The following is an 11,591-nucleotide window of genomic DNA, read 5'->3' on the forward strand; positions in this document are numbered from 1 at the left end:
TCATATTTCGATCAATATACAATTATCGAAGGCTCCGATATGAGAATGGAAAGGGTCAGGACAATTTTACGACAATTTAGAACACTCTGGTAATTGATAAACTCGCATTTGAACAGGATAAGGGCAAAGAAAGTGTTGTACGCGCTTCTATGCTAAAACGATGGGAATACGGGATCTCGGAGTGAAAATTTAATTGACCTGGAAATCACAGATGGGGCAGGGTGTCCCTCTGTAGTCAATTGGGGCCCCAGAAAGCTTGAATCCAGAGGATTTCTGGAGTTTTACTCCGATTTCTTGATATTTATTGTACGAAAACGACAGGTAGAGTATGCCATTTGGTACAATATCCAATATAATTCGATACAGCTGTCAATATAAAAATAAACGTCAGCAACATAGGCATTTAGAAAAATCTTCTTTATCGACGTTGATCAAGTTCCTCGACGTGTTTCACTTCACCTTAAAGAACGTAACGTAACGAGCGCGGTAGACGCGAAACGTTACAATAACCTGAAGTTAGTTTAGTCAAAAAGAAACTATTTAAGTTGCGTACACATCGTACGAGGCATTCGTTTTGCCTCGTCCGCGTTCGCGCACATATATGTACGCGCCTTTAGGTCATTTTGATAGTCATTGACGCAGTAACATTCAGTAATGACTCATCCGTCTAAATTCCAATTCCTATGTTTCCATATGTGCCCATAATTATGAAAGTGGTCTAAGTCATATATTTTTTATTTCGAAATTACATTGAATTAATTTCGTTTGAAATAATATGGCGTGAAATAACTGATAAACTCATTTTTTTTTGTAATTTTGACTTAGACCACTTTCATAATTAGACTTTTATATAGGCGAGGAGATTTGATTCTCGAGTGGAGAAGGAATAAAAAATTGAAAAATTGAATTGAATTGAAATTGAAATTGAATTGAAATTTTATCGATGGAATAGTTTTTTTAGCGTTGGCAGACAGTAACTCAGAATGGATTTCAATTTATGTCGATTGGACTCGTATCGATCCGCACTGCGACTTTTATATAGGCGAGGAGATTTGATTCTCGAGTGGAGAAGGAATAAAAAATTGAATTGAATTGAAATTGAATTGAAACTGAATTGAAACTGAATTGAAATTGAATTGAAATTGAATTGAAATTGAATTGAAATTGAATTGAAATTGAATTGAAATTGAATTGAATTGAATTGAAATTCAATTGAAATTTAATTGAAATTTTATCGATGGAATAGTTTTTTTAGCGTTGGCAGACAGTAAGTCAGAATGGATTTCAATTTATGTCGATTGGACTCGTATCGATCCACACTGCGACTTTTATATAGGCGAGGAGATTTGATTCTCAAGTCGAGAGGGAATGAAAAATTGAAAAAGACGCGTTCGATGGGGCATAGTGAGCGTCCACCCTCGCAGTTTGCAAATTAGTGAGAAAAATTGAATGCTCGGGTAACAGGTGGTATGGAGTTGCAGTCGCTTGGCCTTTTGTCGCCATTTTGCCGGAATTTCTGCCTGGAGGATCGAATTTGCCAGCTAGCTCGTCTTCGAGTGCAGCCAAGCTGATGAAAATGCGATCATCTCTTGTCAGCTATCAGCACTCTACGATGGCGAAGTTTAAGAGAGACGGACGCCCCATTATGGCGCCGATGGATCTCCATTACCCTTTGAAGAAACGCGTCTTCGATATACCTGATCAATTTATGTGGGGAGATAGCATGCTCGTTGGTAAGTCTTCTCAAGCCTGATTACTTGCGTATCGATCGCACATCGGGATATAAGGTATTACTTCCCTAAATGCACTTTTCATAGCATTTTTTTTCAGGCTTGTTCAGTGCATTGTTTAGATTTTTATCTACAAAATAAGCCCATTCAGAACCACCCACTAGGTTGTAAATATTATCTAAAAATTTTATTCATAAAAATATCGAGTTTACTAATAAATTCGATATTTTCCCTATAATCGGACTTTAAAAGTTTCAAGAATTACCCAGACATTTGATTCGCCAAAATATCGAGCTTACTAATAAAGTCGATATCTTCCCTGTTGTAATGTTCAAAATGTTAATAATATTACGTAGAAATTTAATTCGTCAAGACATCGAATGTACTAATAAAGTCGATATCTTCCTGATTGTTAAATAAAAAAAAAATGCAAATATTACCTAGAAATTGAATTCGTCAAGACATTGAATGTACTAATAAAGTCGATATCTGCCTTAATGTCAAATTCAAAAAATTGCAAATATTACCTAGAAATTTAATTCGTCAAGACAACGAATGTACTAATAAAGTCCATATCTGCCTTATTGTCAAATTCAAAAGAATTGCAAATATTACCTAGAAATTTAATTCGTCGAGACATTGAATGTACTAATAAAGTCGATGTCTTCCTTATTGACAAATTCAAAAAGTTACTAATATTACCTAGAAATTTAATTCGTCAAGACATCGAATGTACTAATAAAGTCGATATCTTCCTTATTGACAATTTCAAAAAGTTACTAATATTGCCTAGAAATTTAATTCGTCAAGACATCGAATGTACTAATAAAGTCGATATCTGCCTTAATGTCAAATTCAAAAAATTGCAAATATTACCTAGAAATTTAATTCGTCAAGACATCGAGTGTACTAATAAAGTCGATATCTTCCTTATTGTCAAATTAAAAAAATTGCAAATATTACCTAAAAATTTAATTCGTCAAGACATCGAATATACCAATAAAGTTGATATTTCTCAAGACGAGTCGCATCTTAAGACTTCAAAAAACGATTATGTCATAGGTATCTTTGAAATCGAGACATTTCATAACTGGGGTATTATTTGAGCTCCTTTCAACCGTATATTTAAGGTCTAGTGACTTCTTTGAGAGCAGTCCACGTGGACCTATGGCTTCCGGAAGTGCATCCATGGCGACACTTTCAAGGAGGTTCACCTGTCCGTCCAAACCTCGAAGAAAAGTCAATTATAACAATTGCACCTGGACAAATAGCCCTTCTTCTCAGACCAGGTCGAGTGATTCCAGTTCACGAGGTGAGCGAAGCGAAAATTTTTAAAATCCTTTATCGATTTTCACTTCCGGCTCCTCTCTCTCGATAACTCGCGAGGCGGTCGTAGTGGAAATCATTTTTAAAAACCATTAATCGATTTTTACTCCCGTCTCCTCTGTCCTTAAGGTGATATGAAAGTGTGATATATACATAATAAAAAATGAAAATATTTATAAACCTTTTTTCCAAACTGGGTGTTCCGAATTATCTGAAACTTTAACACGTGATTGTGGAGGCTCTAAGAAAGAACGCGCTGCCCGTGAAATTTAATTTTTCACAAAAAAAAGGGATCTTGGTCCTAGTCTAGGGTAAATAAAAAAAGGTTCTTTTTTCGAAAAATGAAACTTTGCGAGGTTCAAGTTCGTCCTTATGGCTTTCATAATCACGTGCTGAAATTTGGAATTATTGAAATTACATTGAATTAATTTCGTTTGAAATAATATGGCGTGAAATAACTGATAAACTCATTTTTTTTTGTAATTTTGACTTAGACCACTTTCATAATTATGGGCACATATATAAAATGTAAAACCTTAAGGTGATATGAAAGTGTGATAAATACATAATCAACAGTGAAAATATTTATAAAACTTTTCTCCAAATTAAGTGCACCGAATTATCTGAAATATTAACACGTGATTATGGAGGCTCTAAAAACGCGCTGCTCGTGAAATATAATTTTTTACAAAAAATTTTGCATCTATCTCGAACAAGGACCAAAAAAAGATTTTGTCTTTCGAAAAATGAAATTTCATTTATTCCGTTATTCCGTATATCATTATATTTTATTCGTTATTCCTCGGGGCCTCCATAATCACGTGTTAAAGTTTCAGATAATTCGGTGCACCCAGTTTGAAGAAAAGTTTCATAAATATTTTGACTTTTTACGAAAGAAATTATATATATCACACTTTCGTATCACCTTAAGATGCTTATTGTTAATCTGATTTTCCCGGAAATTGCGCAGTCACAGTCGCGGTGCATTTTGAAATTATCGCGGATGTTTTTAGAGCAACTCGGCGTTATCGGAGAATTTAATTGCGCGGTAGAATCGCGGCGATTTATCCTCCCCTGAATAGAGATGTATTTTAATCGAGTTTACTTTTCCCTCAGCAAACCTCCATGACGTCCATGGAGACCATGAAACAGGACTTCAGCCTTTTCGCGAATTTAATTCCGGATGGACAATGGGACGCAGTAGGAGAGGTGTTTTATGGACAAGACTATATGAATGGGACATTTATGTCAATTTATATTACCAACACGACTTTGACACTGGGGAATCTGGAAGCTGTCAGAGAATTCGCATGCCAGGATGTTAAAACGCAGTCCACAGTAATAAAAGTCCTGAATATCCTCGGCGTAGAGTCATACAACATAGACAAAGATTTTTGCATCACACAAGGAGCGGAACTAAAATTTATTTATCGTTAATATACGGATTTAGTGAAATAAGTTATGCGATAGGACGCGTAAGAAAAACCCAAAAGCTCGGGTGGAAGGTGTAATTAATTATACGTTATTGTTTAAGTATAAGTAACAACATAGACAAAGATTTTTGCATCACACAAGGAGTGGAACTAAAATTTATTTATCGTTAATATACGGATTTATTGAAATAACTGATGCGAGTGGACGAGCGAGAAAATTCCTAAAGCTCGGGTGGAATGTTTAATTAATTATATGTTATTGTTTAAGTAAGTAACAACATAGACAAAGATTTTTGCATCACACAAGGGGCGGAACTAAAATTTTTTTATCGTTAATATACCGATTTATTGAAATAAGTTATGCGATAGGACGCGTAAGAAAAACCCAAAAGCTCGGGTGGAAGGTGTAATTAATTATATGTTATTGTTTAAGGGAACGTAATAACATAGACAAAGATATTTACATTATGCAGAGAGCGGAACTAATATTTATTTATCGTTAATATACGGATTTATTGAAATAACTGATGCGAGAGGACGCGTGAAAGGTGCCAAAAGCTCGGCTGGGATGTGTAATTAAATAATAATGTGTAATTAATTATGCGTTGTTTAAGCGAACGTAACAGCATAGACAAAAATTTTTGCATCTCACAGGGAACGAAATTGATATTTATTTGTCGTTAATATATCGATTTATTGAAATAAGTGATGTGAGGAGACGCGTGAAAAATTTCCAAAAGCTCGAGTCGAATGTATAATTATACAGTAATGTGTATCTAATTATACGTTATTATTTAAATGAACGTAATAACATAAACAACGATTTTTGCATCACGCATGGAGCGAAATTGAAATTAATTTATCGTTAATATATCGATTTATTGAAATAAGTGACGCGAAAGGACGCGTGAGAAAGTGCCAAAAGCTCGGGTGGAATGTGTAATTAATTCGTTATTGTTTAAGTATAAGTAACAAATAGGCAAAGAATTTTGCATCACACTGGGAGTGGAATTAATAAATCATTTCTTTGGTGCTATTCAAAGAAATATTTCTTGGATTTAATTAATCTTCTTCTCAGGGCATATTATTCAACAAGAGAGCCGAAATTGGTTTATGCGGCATACTGTAATTATTTATCAGCTAATTGCTAAGCTCGTACGTAGAGGTAATCTCATTCGGTGTTAGTCCCGAGACTTGGAACTTAAGTTCTTGGCAAAATCGAGTAACTTTGACTGAGGAGGCGGATAATTTTCGAGGCGATGTCGCACGATATCCCACTTGCATGAATAGGAATAATCAGGGTAATTGTTGCTTGGAGGGATTTGCGGAAATATGTCAAACGTTTCCTGCATTTGCTTTTCGACAAATCGGCGAGGTCATTAAAGAGAGAGCCTTACGGAAGCTGCACCGAGGAAAACAATTTACTTGAAGGAAATTATTTCCTTGAGTGGAGTTAAGGAAATGTGAAACGCGTCGAGGAACTTGATCGACGTCGGTAAAGAAGACTTTTCTAAATACATACATTGTCGACGTTGGTTTTTATATCGACAGCTGTGTCGAATTATATTGGGTATTGTACTAAATGCCGTACTGCATATGTCGTTTCCGTACAATAATTATTAAAAAATCCAAGTAAAGCTCCAGAAATCCCCTAGATTCTAGGTTTTGAGGCCCTAATTGACTGGGAATTCCCTACTAGCCCAAAATATTTGCCCTATATTTTATCCATCTATTTAACGAATATCGTACATTTTGTATTCTGAATGGAAGAACAAGTAATTACTCCAAAGAAATATTTGCATTTCATAAAATAAAATGATAATACTCTGGGGATTCCCTTAAAACTATCACGGATTTAAGGTGAAGTGAAACATGTCGAGGAATTTCATCGACGTCGATGAAAAAGATTATTAAAAATACTAACGTTGGTTTTTATATCGACAGCTGTGTCGAATTATATTGGGTATTGTACTAAATGGCGTACTCCATGTGTCGTTTCCGTACAATAATTAGAAAAAAATCGAAGTATACAAAATGTACGATATTCGTTAAATAGATGGAAAACTATAAGGCAAATATTGAAAAAATCTTTTTTATCGACGTCGATCAAATTCTTCGACGTGTTTCACTTCACCTTAATTACGTGATAGATTTAAGGGAATCCCCAGATTATTATCATTTCTTCACATGAAATGCAATTATTTCTTTGGAGTAATTCTTGTTCTTCCTTTCAGAATACAAAATGTACGATATTCTTTAAATAGATGGAAAAAATATAGGGCAAATATTTTGACTCCTAAGGAATTCACAGTGAATTAGTGCCTCAGAAACCATGAATGTAGGGGATTTCTAGAGTTTTACTTCGATTTTTTTTATAATTATTGTACGGAAACGACATATGGAGTACGCCATTTAGTACAATACCCAATATAATTCGACACAGCTGTCGATATAAAAACCAACGTCAGTATTTTGAAAAATCTGTTTTATCGACGTCGATCAAATTCACTTCACCTTAATTACGTGATAGTTTTAAGGTAATTCCCAGTGTATTATCATTTCTTCGCATTAAATGCAATTATTTCTTTGGAGTAATTACTTCTTCTTCTCCTTTCAGAATATTTTTATTTGTTCCAAATGAGCGTTATTCAAAGAAATGTCCCTAAGGGAGGGAAAAGCGACGGGAAAGAGAGGGAAGTCGCAAAGCTCAGGTGATACGCGAGCTTCGAGCTTGCGAGTACGCAAACTCGAAAACCCGGCTTGCACCTCTCGAAACATTAAGTCCCATGTCATGCAACAGACTGCATCGTGTTCCCATCTTCCGGCGAAAGTTCCCCATTATTTTTTTTTATTCCCCTTGTCGAGTGACGTGTTAGAGAATGTGTTAGAAACGTTTCGAGGGGAGACAAAGGGAGCGCGACATTTTGCTACCGCTTAAAAAGCAAGTAAATAATGTAAAAAGAACGATGTCGACGCGATAAAAATAAAATAAATTGCGAAAAGAATCTTATATCATTTTTAGAAATTTAATTATTGAGGTCTACGTAGGTATCATTCATAATAAATTTCTATCATTCAAAATAAATCAAATAAAAAATGTCAACGCGATAAAAATAAAGTAAATTGCGAAAAAAATCTGATATCATTTTTAGAAATTTAATTAATGAGGACGACGTCAGTATCATTTATAATAAATTTCGATCATTCAAAATAAATAAAATAAAAAATGTCAACGCGATAAAAGTAAACTAAATGGTGGAAAGAATCTGATATCATTTTTAGAAATTTAATTAATGAGAACGAAGCCAGCATCATTCATAACAAAATTTCGATTATTCCAAATAAATAAAATAAAAAATGTCAACGCGATAAAAGTAAACTAAATTGCGGAAAGAATCTGATATGATTTTTAGAAATTTAATTAATGAGAACGATGTCAGCATCATTCATAATAAATTTCGATCATTCGAAATAAATAAAATAAAAAACAATGTCAACGCGATAAAAGTAAACTAAATTGTTAAAAATTATTTTTTTAAGGTTAGATGTATAAAGGACGTTGTTGAAACAATTAAAGTGAAATAAATCGCGAAAAGGCTGAAACTGTTTTCCGCGTTAATTTAAAATAAAGCGTTTTTACTCGTTAATTAGAAGAGAAATTAGATGAAAAAGAAACGGCTGTAAAAACTGTAAAATTAACGTTACACAATTTACGATATTATAAATGTATATTATTGTAATGCAAACTTTAATGTTTGGGATCGCAGTAATGTTGTTTCAATAAATTTCGACGATGTTACGGCAATTCGTCCCCGTAATGAAGTAATTGGGAAAAAAAAGAACTATTAATGTGAATTAATCGAAATTAATGTTCCCTCGTTACCTCTGATGACCTCTATGCTGATTGTAAAAACATAGTTAATTTACCCTTGGGCGTTATCGAGGATTGTTTAAACATTCACGATCGTCTCTTCAATGTGAAACTAATTATTCCGTTTGACGAAGCAGAAAATTGTTTATGGAGCCGAGTGCAATTGTTTTCCAACTTTCCGCGGTGGCTCTTCTATAGAAAATTACCGTCATTTCCTAAGGGGTCATGAAATAAAAAAAGACAGGTACAGGACTTTCCTTTATCTTGAATTTAACCGGAGGTTAGCTTCTCAAAGTTAAGGACAATTATTTCCGCGGTTAAAATTCTTGATGGAAACCAATGCCTCCGTAAAAAAATGGAGATAAATTTCGCATCGCTTAAACGGCATAAATAAATTAATAAATATGTCGTCAGATACAATATAGCTACACTTTTCCCTTTTTTCTATCCGCTCAATCAATCGATTAGGAACTTTAATTGAACTCTAGTTTTGTTCAATTAAGCAGGCAAAGCGGTTTATCAGTTGTTTCTCTCGGCTTGCTTGTTAATCCGCTCATTCGAATCCATCAATTAATTACACTGTAAATTGATCCTTTACATGCGGCGTTTCCGTAAACAAGGAACTCCAAATGGGGAATCATTTGCAGTTCGATTCTACCCCTACAAAATATTCGTCCTATATTTTGTATATAGTTAACGAATATCCTACATTGTGTAAATATTTAGCAGACATTTGAAATATTTGCCAAACGTTTACTTTAGAATATTATCTCTATAATATTTATATAATATTACCTCCATGTGTTTTCATAATATTTTTCTACCAGATATGCAAAACATTTCGTTTCATTTTAATACAAGTATTTTTTAAATATTATCTGCCGAATACATTATAAACGTTTTAAAAATATTTAAAATCAAAATCACACGTTTTGCTCCCATAATGAAGTAGCGGAACGAAAATATTAGAAAAATTTCTCGTGTTTTTTTGTACCAAATGAAATGTTCGATAATAGTCGTGAAGTAAAAGAAATGTGTTTTTATTATATATTCATAAATTAAAAAATATAATTCCTATATATGTATATTAATTATTGAAACTAAATATGTCATTGAGATTTTCAAGAAATATTTCAAATATCTTCCAATGAAATCTGCAGGAAATCTTGAAAAATCTGTCGCTTGAGATATTTAGCAAAGATTACAAACAAATATTTAGAAATTATTCTATGCTACTAGGGGTAAATCGTTTTTATATGGAGACTCGACATACAGGAAATAAATCGAGCATATTTTTTGAAAAATGAGACAGCCGCAAACGATCGACAAGTGCGCCTCGAATGATCGGATTTTCTCGAATTGACAAAGGCATGAAATCGGAAGCGATTCTTTGAAATGGCGAGTACATCCTGTACTTCAGTTACATGTACTTCAAAAGGACTCGAATCAACACTAGTAGTACAGAATAATTTATAAATATTTTTTTACATCGCGAGTGGATCTTGTATTTCAATTTCGCGTACTTCAAAATGACTCGAATCAACACTTTTAATACAGAATAATTTATAAATATTTTTTTAAATCGCGAGTGGATCTTGTAATTCAATTTCGCGTACTTCAAAATGACTCGAATTAACCCTAGTAGTACAGAATAGTTTATAAATATTTGTTTGTAATTTTAACTTAGTTAATTTAACAGATTCTTTAAGATGTCTCGTACATTTCATTTGAAGATATCTGACAAAATTTGTTGAAAATCTCAATGACATATATAGTTTTAGTAATTCATAAACGTATATTGAAAGTACATTTCTTAATTTACGATTATGATCCGACACTTCATTTTGGGCTACTAGGGAATTCCCGATTGATAAAGTGGCATTAAATAACATTTTTGCATAATCTAAAATAATTTGGAAAAAAAGCAGAATAACTAAGATTTCAAGATTCCGAAATATTCAGATTAAAATGAACTCGTCTTTCTCCAATGTCCATCATCTAAATATTTTTTTGTGAGTGCTGCGTGGGTATATTTTTAATTATGAAAATTCCCGTGTTTACCAATGATTATAAATAGTAAATATTAATTAATAGAAGGCTAAGGGTGGGCGAGGAAATTCGGAGGAAAAAAAATGTCAACGAGGCTCGGCTGAAAATTTCTCGAAATCCTGTGAAAGTCTTTGAAAAGGGACTCGATGAACTACTTCTAAAGGCAAACTTTATTGAAAACTTGATAAACTTAGAGATTGCCAATCGTACCGATGTCTTTGAAGTGCAAAGTTTCTGATTCGGTGTACATTTCGAGGAAACTGTGCACTTTGAATGTTTCGAAGCGAACGGCATGCTCGTAAAACATGGACGAGGCGGAATTTTTGGAAATGGAGGTTATGGACACCCTCGAATGGTAAGTTTATCCTTTTTGATGATGTTTCAAAATAAATTAATAAGTGATTTCCTGATTTTCCAAAAGCAGGACCCCATAAACACAAAATAGTGGAGTTCACGTTTTATACCCGTAAAATTAGTGGATGAAGGGTAGGGTGTGTACATGAAACGTACATGAAACGTATATGAAACGTACATGAAACGTTAAGGTGATGTGATGAGATGAAACGTGTACTTCAGTGTAACGTTTCAACGTTATTTCAACGTATAGTTAACGATTATGAACGATTATCTTACGTACAAACTATGTTTATGTATATGAAGCGTACATGAAACGTTAAAGGTAAACGTAGTCTATACGTAAGATAATCGTTTACTATACGTTGAAATAACGTTGAAACGTTACACTAAAGTGCACGTTTCATCTCATCACATAAAATGTTCGTTTAAACAATGTTCATGTTATATGTAACAATAGTACCAAATAAATATGTTTTTAATCCAAAGAATAATTATTCGGCTCCAATAAATCGCCATAATCCCGAAGAAACGTCGCATCCAATTTATTCGACTTAATTTAAGTTGAATAATTATTTTTCAAATTAACAATAACATTTCTTTGGTACCATTCAAAGAAATCATTCTCTGTTTAACTGAACATTTTTTTCAAATTAATAAACACCACTTTGTGTTGTATTAATAAAAGATATATTTCTTCGAATAGTACCAAATAAATATGTGTTTAATACAAAGAATAATTATTCGGCTCAAATAAATCCCCATAATCCCGAAGAAACGTTGCATCCAATTTATTCGACTTAATCTAAGCTAAATAATTATTCTTCA

General features: G+C 33.3%; 1 protein-coding gene across 1 annotated transcript in view; it reads left to right on the top strand.

Annotated features, from left to right (window-relative positions):
- Positions 1-5,525, top strand: part of LOC105695922 (maltase-glucoamylase, intestinal) — a gene marked incomplete in the record, with an annotated part of 12,578 nt that extends 7,053 nt beyond the window's left edge. The window contains 4 exon segments of the mRNA XM_023433649.1: positions 1,465-1,733; positions 2,861-3,042; positions 4,173-4,477; positions 4,645-5,525. Coding sequence (XP_023289417.1) covers positions 1,465-1,733; positions 2,861-3,042; positions 4,173-4,477; positions 4,645-4,660 — 772 coding nt within the window.
- Between the last annotated feature and the right edge of the window lie 6,066 nt (positions 5,526-11,591).

Source organism: Orussus abietinus, unplaced genomic scaffold (genome assembly GCF_000612105.2).
Source record: "Orussus abietinus isolate OABI.00-Male unplaced genomic scaffold, Oabi_2.0 scaffold901, whole genome shotgun sequence".
NCBI classification, from domain to species: Eukaryota; Metazoa; Arthropoda; class Insecta; order Hymenoptera; family Orussidae; genus Orussus; species Orussus abietinus.